General features: G+C 42.5%; 1 protein-coding gene across 1 annotated transcript; it reads right to left on the bottom strand.

Annotated features, from left to right (window-relative positions):
- Window positions 1–6989: 6989 nt before the first annotated feature.
- Window positions 6990–15193, bottom strand: UBE2B (ubiquitin conjugating enzyme E2 B). Its single transcript, XM_083872001.1, has 6 exons — window positions 15059–15193; window positions 11903–11983; window positions 11148–11173; window positions 10049–10138; window positions 8778–8866; window positions 6990–7999 (listed from the first exon to the last, which is right to left on the bottom strand). Exons 1-6 carry the CDS (start codon window positions 15100–15102, stop codon window positions 7871–7873), a joined length of 459 nt encoding a protein of 152 aa, XP_083728127.1. The 5' UTR covers window positions 15103–15193; the 3' UTR covers window positions 6990–7870.
- Between the last annotated feature and the right edge of the window lie 386 nt (window positions 15194–15579).

The following is a 15579-nucleotide window of genomic DNA, read 5'->3' as shown; positions in this document are numbered from 1 at the left end:
AGAATTCAATGTCTTGTATTGAGAACCTGTTTCTGCTCTGCTTTAAAACACCAATAAATAAGGATTTTCCTTGTGGTGTCACTTATTTTGTTATTTATGTTTATCAAGGGAGCCAGTTGCAACAAGTAGAACCCTGAGCTGGTTAAAGCTTATTTCAAGTTAATTTAAAATAATGCGCTCTCTCTCTTGACTCATCCATCTCTACAAAGAAAGCGGCAAGCAATCCAGGACATTCAAAGCATAACAACATTCAGATGTGTCTAGACATAAATAGCAACTTCTAAACCAAGAATTTGCCTCTGGAGCCTTTTCAGTAGGTCCTCAAATAGAAAATATTTAAAGGGCGATCATGATAGTATAATTTCTCTTTGTTTGAGGCAAGGATGGAGTGAATGTGTCATAAGGCACTAAGAAAGAACAAGAGGAATCTCAGTGAGACAAAATGAAAGGACTTCATTATAGACAAGACCCTCACTCTGGTTAAATCAATCATAAATCTGTTGACTTCAGTAGCCAAGGATTTAATGACACAGCTTCAACCAAAAACACTTTTTAGCACCGTATTGTAAAATCTCAGGCCTCAATTTTATTTTTTTTCCTCTAAGTTTATACCCCAGAACTGCAGGATCTGGCTATGTGCCTGCAGCAAAGCCCCCACTCGAAGCCATGGAACAAGGCTCATCAGGGACTTTCAATGACCCCTTGTGCAATATCCCAAACTTCCAGCATGAGAAAACTCTTTTTAAATATGAGTCTGCCTGGGATTTCTTTCAGTATTAATAAATAATTAGAATTTCATCTCTAACAAGTTAGTGTTTCCACAAATTGACATTAAAAATGTCCTCAAGAATAGGTGGCACAGAACCCACGGGAGAGAGTCACTGACAGCACCTGTGCCAGCAGCACCAGCTGTGCCTCCGACCTCTCCCAGGCAGGAAATGTGGGAGACTGAAACTCTCTTCACATCCCAGATTGCAGGGAAAGACACCAGCAGTGAGTGAAGGAGAGCTCTGCCTTTGTCTCATGGGTTATCACCCTAAAACAACACACCCCCTTACCCCAAACACAAGCTTGAAGCAGATGAATCACAATGAAAATACTTAAAATTTCACTGAAAATAACTAAAATTGAATTTTGCTATTTCTTTATACAGAAGAGCAAGCACACAAACAACACTGGGAACAACAGATGGAGTTCTCCAGGCCAGTCCTTTTCCCACTTAATAAAGGGTAAGCTTTGCCACCACTTAATTCAATGGAAAAATTCCTTTAGGTCTCCATGGGAACAGCATCGGGTCTATAATACTTAACTATAAGTACCAAATTCTATAAGCTTTGGCTGAAACTTTTTAGTGTCCTTTTAAAGATCTCTGAGGATAAAGAACTTCAGGCTCTGGAGTCAATAAAGTCAATGAAGCAGCTTTCACAGGCACCAAAAGTTCACTTTCAAACTTCTCTACCAAATAGTTACAAATACAAAATGGAATTTGGGGGAAGTGAGCACAAAGAAAACACTGTAATAACCAACACAATGACCCTTTCAACAAGGCAGGCGAGCAGCCTTCTTAATGAAATTGGACTTAATGTACGTTTGGACCAGACAGTGAAAGAAAATCTCTCACCACCACATCACAAGGCCAATAATGTGTAAACAGATAATAGCAAGAGCTGTGTGGTTCATAATTAATTCAAAGGAGATGGTATTTCTGCCTTCTTCCCACTTTGGTCAGTCATTGAAGACAATTTGCCTCAGCCTGTGTGAAGTATCATATTTCAGAATGAAATCCTTCAAGTCCCATCATGATAGTACTAACATGAAGTAATAAAATAACAATATTTACATTTACTGGACATTGCAGTTGTCTGGCAGAATTCTAGACAACCCCCTGAATCCATAATCTTCTAGTCATACCCAAATCAATTTCAAAATTGACAGAAATATAAAAAAACCTAGAAAATATAAAAATTTATTTATAAATAGCTGGTGATGTTAATGAACAGTGTAATTAATAATCTAACGCTGAGACTGAGCAGTTAGAAATTCAACAGGGCTTTGAAAACAATGTGACTGTGTTCACTGATTTTTGCAAGCAGAGGTTTATCCAGGATAAAAACCTCTGTGGGTCTCAGATGCTTTGGGTGACCTTTCTCTGACCAGCTTGTTCCCTGATGAATACGTATTTAGGGCCCCCTTTATGCCCGAGCTTGTTGCTGCGCCAGGTAGGGCCTCTGAACCCAAAATCTAAAAAGGCTTCAGAATCCTCCCCAGCTTGGTGGCTCTCAGCTCAGCCCATGGTATGTGTACCAAATTGGCAGCTGTCAAAATTATTCAGCTTAAAAATGCATCAGACACGGTGGTTAATGACCCAAACTGAAAAACAAGGGAAGAAACACAGGATCTTTTCAGTTCTAGGGGCTGAATACCCTGTGCTACAGGTGGAGGTTTGGGCAGGGACATCTGCCCACCTTCACCACTAACAGTCCCTACAGCCAAGTCTCTGTTATCAATGCCATCAAACCATGCCTCGCTTATTGCAGTAGTGTGACCCAGCTCTGGCATTTGTTTAAGGGCAAAAATAATTTATTTTATGACCTCACTGAACTCCCAATTGAAACACTGACATACTGGGATTTAAAAACAAACTTTCTTCTAGTAACATTTGCACCAGCTCAGAAAATCCCACACTACATGCTTTGACCACATCATGGAAAAGGGCTCATTCTGGATGCTGAAAAACATCCCCTGGTTGAGAGGAGCATGTTTGCTTTCTGGCAGGATGCAGCTTTCACACAGACCACAGCAGACACAAGCATTAAGAATGGATTCACGCAGTCACGGAGGCTGAATGTTACCATTAGTGGGACAGCACCAAATACAGAAGATACCCTGTCTTAAAAATCTTTATTTTCAGTGCAGAAACAGAAGATAACGACAAGAAACCTTTAGGGAATATCACCGTTTCTACAGCTTGTGATGCTAATTACAGTCATTATCGGAAAATCTGAAAAGTTCTGCCTATTTTTTGTTCTCTGCTCTTGGTGGCTGAGCTGTGAGATGAACTCAAGGTGCAGTAACAATGCTAAGCAAAAGAACTCCTCAATCCCTAAAGCCCATTTATTTTCAAACACTACTACCTAAAGTTTTTATAATAGCTCAAAAAGCCCTCTCCTATGTACACACACACATAATCCAAGATATATTATTTTCTAGGAGACTCATATCCTTTGAATGCACAGCAAAAGCAGAGCGACATCCCGTTAATGGGGTTTGTTCATTGATTCTACATATAATTTTTTTTTTTTTTAGATTTAGCTCCTTTTCCTCTCATCTCTTTCACCACCATTAATGTGAAGAGATTTCCAGAGATTACCTGTGAAGGTTCATGTTCAGCAAAACTGTCCACTTGCCTGCAATAAAACATAGTTCTTTGCTGGTCTTCTAGTTTTGAACCGGTTTTATCCTGAAAACTTTAATGAAATAAAAAGAATAATGCCTCCTAAATCATTCACTGCTCTGGCTACACAGTGTTCTTATGGTCCAAGGCTGGATCCAAGGGTTTATATCAGTTTACACTTCTAAGGAAGTCGGGTGTGCTGAGGAGGGTCTGTGGATCCATTTTCAGTGTGATGACACAGGACACGTACATTCTGTACTCTACTGAAGCTGTTCCATTAGAAAGATTGACAAAATCATGGAGAGGAGATCAGATAATTGTTTTAATACTTAAACAACAAATTAAACAGAGTGCTGGAGTTGGCACTGCTCACACAAATGCTGCCCACTCACCCAGAGTCTCTGGTCACTGTTTCCCACTCAGTCCAACCAGCCACTCACCACGGAGCCCCATCCAAAGCAGAGGTGGGGAACCTGCCTTGCCAACTCACACATTACAGCAGATTGCCTGCTGATTACACCTTTCCTCTTCCAGAAAACAATTCCAAACAAATAAGGCATAGTATTTGCCTGGGACAGCTTCCACAAACAGAAAAAAACTCAAATAAAAACATAGGTTGGGAAGTCTGGCCAGATGAGAAGTCTCTGCCTCTCCTCGTGCATTTTTATATACATGAAAAGCTATTCTCACAGAATCCTGACACATTAAACATGAGGTATTTAACTGTCTACATTATCTTACCTATTTTATTTTGAATATCTCAATGCCTCTGTAGTGATCAGGGAATCTTCTTTTTTTCCTGTAAATTTTTTATTAGGCACCTCCTAATCTCTAAATATTTAAAGCTTTATTTGTTTGACACACTGAATTAATTGACTATTAATACAAAACCTCCCACAAAGAAGCTGTAGATATAGTCCTCAAGCTGTGATTCTTCACTTCTCACAGCCTAAGGCCTCGATTCTTCAATTACACCATTTATCTGTACTATGGAGAAGAACCCCAATGGGACAACTGACACTAGTGAAGTTAATCACATTCGTGAAAATCCAAGTCCCGTAGTTCTGGCTTGGGACTGCATTTGGATGAGACATCTTAAGGGAACTGAGATCTGAAGAAGGCAGCACGAGCAGTGCAGTGTTTTTATGAATAATGTTAGTGTGATAAACCTGAAGGCAAAGGTGTTCTTGTACCTGAAACTCAGACTGGAGAATGCCCAGGAATGGTTCACACCTACAGCCCTACCAATGGCTTTGTGACTGACACAAGAACACTGCAAACCTGGATGCCTCAGTCTGTCACCTGTAAAATCAGGTGAATGACATGGATATTTAGGACAAAAACTCTGGGGTGAATAACTTAAAGACATCTCCACTGTGATTTTCAATCTTTATATGAATCCAATGGAAAAGATGTGATTATGAACTGTTTAATATCAATGAATTAAAAGCCCCATGAGAAGCTATAAATCCAGAACTGTGAACCCTTAAGTCCTTCCTTAATTAATCCTACTGTCCTAACAAGCCTAGTGCATTACATCTCCTAATACATTAAAAATCAAGCATCCCAGTACACTATTTAAGAAGGTAACTGTGCCACAGTTTGTGACTAAGTGCTCTTATAAATCAGTGCACTTGAACTTTTTTGTCTTTGTCATCACTCCTGTTCTTTGTAGCATAAAGAGGGAAAGGGCTTTTATCTTCCATTACCCACACTCCTGACCTGTTGTTTCAGCATCCACACACAGCTTTGGGGCAGCCTGCAGGGCTCAGCCCAGGGACCAGATGGTCCCAAAAGGAAGGTTGGTGGGAGCAGGGAGCAGTAAGGAACACACAGGCCTCAACAGCCAGTGCATGTAAACCCACTGGAGATGCTGCTCACAGGAATGTGAAGGCTGCAAGAGGAATCTGTGGCCCTGAGCAGCACCAGTGAGCGCTGACAGCTCACACAGGTCAGGCTGAGCAGGACACTGTGTCCTTTACACCATGACCTCTGCCCTGCTTCCTTCTGCCTGGTAATAAATCCATTTTCTAGCAAGCTCTAGCAGATTTTAACCCATGCTCCATGACTGCTTTTAATGTGTATTGGTGGAGGGCTCACAGCAGTCACTCTTTCCCCCACACTCCCTGGGGATGCACTGTGCAGCCCCCAGCTGCTCCAGGATCCCTCCTGCAGGAACACCAGTTCCTCTACACCAGTGTCTCTCACAGGTCACCACAGAGCCTGGATTCTCACCTTTCTCACACTCCCATGCATCCTGCAGAGTCATCAGAGTGTTAATGTTAATGTGGGAAATGTGGTGAGCAAGAGAATGCTCCTCCCCACCACACCCTGGGATACAGCACCTCACCTTTGTCTGAAGGACATCAGGACATTTTCCAGCCAGGCTTTATTAAGTGTAGGCTTCAGGTTCTGCCCTCCACAATGAATGCTCTTAGACACCTTCAGACACACCTGTCCCTGAACAATGTGGGTCCCAGCAGAGGCAGCTTGCAGTGCTCATCAGTAATTAAACCCCCTTCTGCTCCTATTTTGTTTCTCACACATCCACTGCCTCCAGCCCAGAGACATTAAACACGTCCTGAGCATCATCAATTGACAACAGGGCCCAACTGACTGCTCAGGAATAATCAAATTAATGTGAATGCTAATGAATGGCAGATCTCAGCTCATGCACATGTCAAAGGAACAAAAATACCGAAAGAGGAGGCAAATTAAAAAAAAAAAATAAAAATCAAAGTTTAGATTAATTCTTAGAACAAGGAAGCTTTTCCATGTTATATTTATGAACAAAAAAAAAATCTTTGCATTGACGTTGTTTTAAGCCACGTATCACCACTTTACCAGTGTTACTGTAACTTCACAACCAAAAGCAAATTGGATCCCTTGGAGTTTGTTATTAATCAGACATAGACTGAAAAATTCTTAAACACAAATTCAGCAATTCTAAGAAAGCAAACTGACTTAATGAGAGCAAGTTATTACACAGCATTGATGCTTTTTGAGGTTTTGCACACTAATGCTTATCCAAGGCAGAATAGTTTTACTCCACAAGCTACTGAGTTGTGCTTGACACTATTTTGAGTGTCATTTCTAAATTTGAATGCTGCTCCTAGAAATCACAGACCTTTACAAGTAGTTGTGAGGTGTAAATTGATATTCTTGTTTCAGTGCATTGAGAATTACTTTAGTAATTTAGACTGCTGTAAATAAACAACATTTTCTCTTCTAGGTGAAATCAATTTCCACTGCTTTTTAGGCACCACTGAGCTTGTATTGTGGTATGGGATTTGGAGAGTTTAATAGATATATAATGCTGGCTGCAATTATGACTAAGTTGTTACAATTTTAATGCTGGAAGAAAAAAATGGCTTAATTCTTTACTGCAGTCAGCTAGCTTGGTTTACAGAATACAGTAAGAAATTACCACATCAACACTTACAAAAACAAAGCCAAAGTTCTTTAAACTATCAATTTAAGAATATGTAGAGCCTCTGTGATACGGACATGAAACCTGACCACATGGTACACAGTCGAGCTTTAAAGAATAACTCCATTAAATCTGCAGAAATGTTTTTCTTCTGTTGGTGATTAATTTTTTCCCTACCCCCAAGGGAAACCTCTTTAATTATTAGAAGACATTCAAAACTATATTACAGTGTCACTGTGTGAATATAGGACAGATTTAGATGACATTTTCCAGGTTGGTAGAATACAGTATTTCAGAAAAATAAAACTTATTAGAATGCTATCACCAAGCCTCGTCATCCAGGTTATGTTTGCAACTCTGCTGCTGGTTTAAGGCGGGACTTTTAGCAAAAAAGTTACATGTTTCCCCATTTGTAATTGGCAGCTACCAAAATATCTCTTCCTCATACAACTGAGGACACACAGAATCAAGTCAAACAGTGGTGCAGAAGCAAAGACATGCCATGAAGACAGTTGCATTGTGGATTAACTTTTATGTTTGTAAAGTGCAGGGTATCAATAGCATGGACAAAAAATGAGCCCTTGGAAAAAGAGAGTGAGAGCAGAATGTCTTGCACTAAGGTTATGTATTTAACAGTTTTACATGAAATATTCATATATAAAAACTTTTTAAGTGCTTTTCTCCAATTTAAAAATCTAAAGAATTCAAAAATAAGGCATTCAATATTTGAAAAAGTACAGATTTACAAAATGTGTATATTCTGTCATGAAAACTCCACACCAACATTATACACTTGGAAAAAAATACAAACAGGATATATTACAAATTTATGTAGCAATAACTTAGTTCTTACCATGCAATAAAAAGGACGTTAATTGAGATACACAAGCTTTTAGCTTTCCCTAAACTGGAGGGCTTAATTTTGTTTGCAAATGAGTTTTTATGCAAATTCATAGAACTGTGGCACTTGAAATTTCTGGTAGCCTTTCTATTGAGAGTTAAATTGTACATAATGATTATGAGGATGGAGAATAACACAGCAGCTGTTACGAATCATTCCAACTTTGTTCGACAATAGCTGAAACTCTTTTCTCATATTCACGTTTGTTCTCCTGGTAAAGTTGTGCTGCCTGACTGTTTGCTGGACTGTTTGGATTGGGTTCATCAAGCAGAGACTGGAAAAAGGGGAAAACATAATGTGAGGCAAACCAACACATATATCAGGAAAAAAATCAACTTACTTTCAAGTCAAATGTGTTTCAGAGGCAGACACAAATTAGAATGGCCTAGCTGAAAAAAACTAGTTAAACTCATGGTTAGGCACCCCTAATTATATTACTGAACTTCAAATTACACCCTGCCTAAGCATCAGTGCTGCACACACTTGTGGCTCCACAAACCAAACAGAGACAGTTTGTGCTACTCAGCACTATGGAGCTAACTGACTATTTGGCAATTACATTACTACTGTCATTCAGGACTAAAGAGGGGCTTAAGATGTCTCCTATGAAACATCACTGTTGAAAAATTAGAACAATCACACAGGAGCAAAGGAACTGTGCATTTCCACTGTGCCAGGCTATTTTTACTTATTCCAAGTAGTGTGTTTCACAGTATTGTCCCTTCGAGGGCTTCACAGTAAAGTTAAAGTTTCAAACACGAGGCAAATTTCTTCATCTGATTTCCTATCTTGAGTAAAAAGAGTTAAAAATGAACAAAAACCAGTTACTGCTTTCTTTCCTGTGTAAAAATATATAATGGCAGTTTTGTAGTTCAGAATTAATAATTATGTAGTATCTTTGCCTCTATTTGATCTAAAAAGTACTGCTTAGCTCATAAGGATTTGAAGTTCCCCTTGGTACAGATACCTGGCTATCTCCATCACTGAGCTGTGAATTCTGGAATAGAGACCAACAATAACATAATTATTTGGTAAAGCAGATGCAAAGTTACCTGAATTGAAGTTAAAATAGATGAAACATCATATGTTGGACTCCAGCGATTCTGAAGAATATCTAAACATATGCTGCCATCTGCATACACTGTAAATACAACACAGACATCACTTAGAAACTGTCAGATTTATGGCACTGTTCAAGGCAGAGTTATTGTTCCAATTCAGTCTGTGCTTAGATTAATGCCTTAGGAAAGAGGACAGCAGTTAGTCTCACCATCTTCTGTGGCTTGACACATACTTTGAAGATTTATTACTGAAATTAACAGAACACCTAAGAGGGAAAGAAGGAAGGTCTCAAGATTATGGCATTAGCACAGGAATGGACTCAGTGTCCTGCTCCTTCATTGTGACTGACCCATATTGTCACAGTGGAGAGGCCTCCCAGAGAGCAGCAAGGCCTTCACTGCAGGAGTGGAACCACTCACAGCCAGCACACCCTGCACAGGGGCAGCTCCTGCTCCATTTTCACACACCCTACACTCAGGCAGACAGTACTGAATATGGAAAAGTGCCTGAAATCCTACTTCTGTCTGGATACCTAACAGTCTTAATGGAGTTCACATGAACCTGAGCCTCACTGCTCAAACTTCTGCACTCTTATCCTCCAGCTTGTTCCCAAGCAATAACAAACCTTGTGGCAGAGACAAACTGGCTTGCACAGTACATGAGGCATAATTTCTACAGAGGAGCAGCAGGCAGGGTTTTCTCCTGCATGAGTGTACTCAGCAAAACCTATCAGTGCTGGGGGAGAAGCACGGTGCACTCTCATAGCTGCCCTCATCACTGAGCTTGGGTCAGGTGCCTCCTCCATGAGCAGCCTCATTTTCCTCCCTGGGCCAGCCCTGGTTGGCACAGGGCGCCAGACAAAAGCAGGCACTTGGGTGAAACCTCCCCTGGCAGGAATAGGTAACCCTTGGCTCCATCAGTTCCTGCAGCTCATGAAGGGGCTGCACAGACACAGCTGCTGTTAAATGGAAAGGGGCAGGAATCTGCAGCCAGAGCTGCCTCTTCAAACCAACCTAAGTGCAGCTGCTGCTGAAAATACTGACAGGCTTTGCTACTGAGACTACATATTGATTAGTAAAAGGCAGATAGCTGCTTCTTAATAGCATCATACCTTTAATTTTTCATCAAGCAGTTGCTGTCCTAGACATCTACTTAGGAGATGGAAAGGAAGAGAGACTAAGCATTCTGGAGCTTCAGAGGATGCACGACCACACTGTAAAATTTAATGAGTATTACAGCTAAATAAAGATGGTTTACTCACCATTTGGATGGAACATTTTTGATAAAAACCTAACAGTTGGAGGCTTATTTGGATATTCTTCAGAAAATTCTATTACTAGTTTAAAAGTACCTGTCCAAACAAAGATAAATACAATTAGATAACAAACAACAAAAGAACATATGCAGGAACACAGATGACAAATTGATTTATGCGCTCCATGAGCATTTCTCCTCACTAATAAATAAACAAACAACACTGAATCTGATCACTTTTCATGTATTTCAAGTGATAATGGAACTATGTAACTACTGCTTAGAGTAATAAACCCAACAGCAGAGGTTGGGTAGCAGCTTGGAGACTCACTGTATCCATGGCAAAGGAAGCCATATCCAACATTATCCCATTTTTCCATGACCCAGTGTGCTGGGTCCATGGACTTTAAGGCGTTTCATTAAGAAGGCATTGTGGTGCCAGCAAAGAAACACTGGAATTTCATAATCAGCAATCTCAGTCTTTGGAGCTCACAACTGATTCACTGAAAACCTTTGCTATGGATCAGTGAATAATTTACTGTAACTCCTCCAACCCAACACAGAGAAAAACCCATCTGCTGCCAATTACTGTAATAATACTATAATTATTAAACTCATTATTCCTCATATGCCTAAGGGAGGTTCATTACACACCAGCTTTCATGTTTATGTACAAATTTGGAATTCCCTTAACTTCACTGAGTTCTATATTGAGAACAACTCAAGGTTTTTCACCTGCTCATTAGGAGAACATGATGAATAAAATATGCCAAAAAGATGAAATGAGAAAAGCTCTTGTTGAGCTCAGCTAAAGAGATGTGCAAACACACCTGGCAGTGTCAGGCCAATAACTTAAAAGCTCCTGTGTGTTTGTATGAAAAAGCCTTGATAGAATCATTGCTTCACAGCTTTTTAACAAACCATTAGCCAGCGTGACAAGACACTGCTTAGATCGAGATACGTATTTTTATAGCCAACAAACCTCACTCCACTTACTTGGTTTGTTTCAAATTATACACAGCATCTATAATTTTTCAAAAGCAGAACAATGTTAGTACTGGCAGCATTTATTAGAATGACAAAGGATACAAAAGTTAGCAACTTACCATCTTCAAAAGGTGTCCCTTCAGGCCTGAAAGGTTTTAAAAAGAAACTCCAGTTAAAAGGGATCATTACCTACTTCCATACAGGTACAATAAATGTACATCTTTTTTCTCATCCTCCCCAAGATATAGGTAGAAGCAGTAATTTAAATGCTTAAAGAAGCATCCACAGGCAACCTCTGAGCCCTTTGTTGTATCTAAGGCACTTCCCATAGTCACTCTGCTATTTGGGATATCTACTTTATCATCATTCCAAACAATACATATGCCTTTAGGTGACTAGATTGGAACAAAAGAGCAGATTATTAGCAAGAAAACTTCAGTTCTATGAAAGGATACTAAGCCATCTCCTCTTCCACAGGATACATTATGTAACTCCCCAGACAGATCCTGTACCTTGCCCTACTAGGATTCAATCCAATCACTAATACACCTGGATTTAATGGCTGACAACATGTGGCACTTATGTACTTTAAAGAGGACTCCTGCTTTTTCATAAGACAGTATAACCTATTTATTAAGCCTCATGCAAGCTTTATTCAAACAAAAAGCTGAACAAATTTAAAATCTATTTTTTTTTCTTTCCTAACCATTCTCAGTTATCTGTGAAAAGAGATTTTTACCATAACACTTGGAATTTTTTTTTAAGTTTACTGACTTTACATACATGAAACAAGAGGATAACTGTAAAAACAAACATCAGGTTGTTATATTTAGCCCTCTGATACTGAATTTCATAGTGACCAAAAAACTCTTACCCAAATATAACTGCATTCCATTGCATTATATTATTCTCAGATGGTGCACCACTGACACCCACAGGAGGGTCTTCTTGCAATCTAAGAATTACAAACATAGAATGACAAGTCATAAGTATGAAATACTTCCACCTGCAGATATAATTTACCAGTAATATCCGTATTTTGTAAATATTTTCTCATTCCAGATCAGAAAATACACAAAGCATTCCATGCAGATTATCAACGCTCTGAAAGACAGACCTACAAGGCAACGCACATCAAGATTCTCTCATGTTTTACACCAAGACACAAGGGCACAACAGGTCTGATTAAGTGTTCAGGGAGCCAAGGATTAACTGTAAGAATAACTTATAGCACCATGGACAGCTGGGATTTATGGTGCTACACTGTGAACTATGAGAGAGCAATTGCTGCTGGCTGCCACAGTGAAGGAGAGAAAAAGCTGCAGCCACAACCAAGAGCAGAAATGCAGCAGTGACACACACACAGAGCACTCTTGCTGGGACTCAAAGGCAAGTGACCATCAGTGGAGCTTTTCCTGCAGACCCTGATCCCTGCGTGAGAAGTGGCTATATTTGGTATAAGCCTATTTTGACTGACAAGCTGATTGCTTCAAAAGAGAGCAAAGGGGAAACCCATGTGCTGCTCCTTCCTCTTACCAGTCCAACAAATGTGTTTATCTCTAAAGCAATCACATTTTAAATTATTTTTAGTTCCTTAATCCTTGGACTAGGGAAAAGCATGTTAGTTACTGAAAGCTTCACGAACTTGAACCAGAAATATGTAGTGCAGCCAAAGGGCAGGATCCAAATGCCCTCCTCTGCCCATCACTGGATCCATATTAAGGCTCACAAGACTCTGAAGAATGTACAGCAGAGGGCCCAAATCAATCCACCTGATCAAAGCCCCCAGTGACAGCTCCTACTCCCCTCACCTGTTTTGGCTCCAGAGTTATGCAAGAATAAGGAAAATGCAGTGACTGCCCTTGTCTCACAAACAACTCTTGAGTGTTACCACGAGGTTTGATAGTATCACAGCACACTCATAAACAAGTCACTGCAAAAAACTCTGCAGACCAAGGGACAAATTCTAACTAAATGCCATGTGCAAATGCATATTTATTGAGAGCTGTCAGCAGCACAGCCAGGCAATCGTCCCTGCACTTGGGGGTAACACCATGTGTTGTCCAAGGATGCTGAGCAGTGGTGCTGCCCTACAGAGCAGCCCAGGAGCTGCTCACAGCCCCTTTGAACTCTGTGTTTATATCCCTGCTCTTCAAGCACACACAGCCCAGACAGCTGAGTATCAACAGCATAAACCACCTACTATTTTGGTCAGGGAAAGCAGGAACAGGACTTCTTCCTACGTGACAGCCAGGCTGCAGGCCAGCAGCAGTGCCTGAGCATTAGCCTGACAAATGCATCTGGGAGATGACTTTGGTTTTTAGATCAACTCCAAAGCACATGTGCACCCTACTTGTCACAGGGTCTAACTACAGAAAGGATCTGGCAAGAACTGGAAATAGGGCTAATCCTGAAAGTCCTAAACAGCAGGGAAAATGTGGTATTAGCACTCCCTTTTCATCAGCAAAGTAAATAAATAACCCTTTTTTTTTTTCTTTTTGTTTGTTCAAACAAATTAGAGGAGGTAAGAGATCTGCTGAACTGTTCTCTCTTCACTGCTCCTGACAATCACAGTATGCAAAAGCAGTTTAATGAAGTGAATCAGAGCTCACAGCACACCGTCTATTATTTCAGTAAGAAGTACAAGTAACATAAGAAACAAATATATAACTTGCATCACAAAAGAGCAGAGTAAAACAAAAACTGACATGGAAAAGTTACATAAGCTTTGGAATACCAAAGTTGCAATATATACGACAAATAGATTTGATTTACTTTGTCTACTTGGTTATATTCTTCCACAACTTTATAACCTTCTCTCCAGCCTTAACTTCAAAATTATTAAACCAGTCCTTGTAAGAATATAAAGGCATAAACCCCACATCTGACTGCAATCTTGAAAAATTAATTAGTCAGCCTGAAAAAAATGACTGGTTCATCTGTGTAACCGAATACAATAAAAGTCTGAATATCCTGTTTTGATTTGAACAGGAATCAAGCAACACCCACTTAACAAACACCAACACTCACACAACAGCAGGGGAGGGCTCCACTTCCCAAAAACCTCCTACTGCTTCTAGATTCACGAATCAGGCTTTTGTCGCTGTTGCTTTACGTGCAGCCACGTTAAGCAACTACAATAGACGTCAAGTGTTTACTGATGTGTTTTCAGGGGCTGGTATAACATAGCTATGCTAAAAAAAGAGACACTATAAAAGCTGACTCACCTCCAACTACTCCTGAGCGACCCAATCTGGAGAACTCTTACAGTAAATCTTACAAGGGAGTCCCTCACCCTTTTCTACACCCTGTTCTAGGGGTGTTTACGTGTCAGACGGGAAATAATTTATTCCGGAGTCAGTGGTTCAGATATTAGCATTTAAAAGAGTGCAACTAATAACTGCTCCTTTAGCAGTCCGCATACATTACACAAGATTCCCCATGACTGCAAACTTTAAACACACTACCACGCGCATAAAAACATTAAAGGGCATTTCGGTTCCTATTACACAAAACCGAAGCATTCGCAAAGTCTATGCGCTTCCTTTTCAGGGGGCTTTTACAAAAAACTTATTTTCAGGGAGACCTTCCGAGCCAAGAAGCCGGGAACACTTGTGAATTCGGCCGGAGCTATTCCGGGCCGGGATGGTGCGGTACCGGCCGCGCTCGGCGGCGGTGCGGGGCGGACCGGGCCGTGCGGGGCACACCGGGCCCCCTGGCCCCGGGCCACGGCCCCGGCAGGGCCCGCATCCCCCCCGCCCGACACCCCGGCGCCCCGTCACCCCGCGGGCACTCCCGGTTGGCCGCACCGCTCCAACACCTATCCTCAGACGCCCCCAGCCGTCGGCGCCCGGGCGAGGCGGCTCGAACAAAGCCGGCGGGACCCCGCGCTCTCCCCCGGCGGCGCCCCCGCTCCCCCCGCACTGCCGCTCCCCGCGGGGCGCGCCCCTGCCCCGGGGTGGGCTCGGTGCCGGCCCCAAGCCCGGCGCAAAGGCTCGGGGAAGCGGCGGTGGGTCCGGGCCCCGCTCACCTCTTGAAGTCGCGCATCAGGCGGCGGCGCGCCGGGGTGGACATGACGGGGCCGCGGCGCCGCCTCCCGCCCGCGCTCGCTGCGCGCCCGCACAAACAACCCGCAATGGCGGCTCCGAGCGCGGGGCGGGGCCGGCGCCGCACGCACCACTGCGCCACCGGGGGAGGGCCGGGCCGCACCACTGCGCCGCGCGGGGGGGGTGAGGGGGAGGCGGGTGCGAGCGGCTCCGAGTGACGTGGAGTTTGGGGAGAGGCGGCGGGGAAAGGTCCGCGACAGAGCCCGGGAGTGACCCGGGAAAGCGTCCGGGAGAGAGCTCGGGCCTGCCTCACCCCTGCCCTGCCTCACCCCAGGCCGTGCCTCACCCCGGCATTCCCGCACCCCGGGCCCGGCCGAGCGGGAAAAGATCCGGGAGAGAGCCCGGGACTGCCGCACCCCGGCCCTGCCGCGCCCCGGCATTCCCGCAGCCCGGGCCCGGCCTCACCCCGGCATTCCCGCACCCCGGGCCCGGCCTCACCCCGACA

Source organism: Zosterops lateralis (genome assembly GCF_965231275.1).
Source record: "Zosterops lateralis genome assembly, chromosome: 14".
Lineage (NCBI taxonomy): Eukaryota > Metazoa > Chordata > Aves > Passeriformes > Zosteropidae > Zosterops > Zosterops lateralis.
The sequence above is the reverse complement of the archived record's forward strand: the minus strand, read 5'-3'. Positions and strand labels throughout refer to the sequence as shown.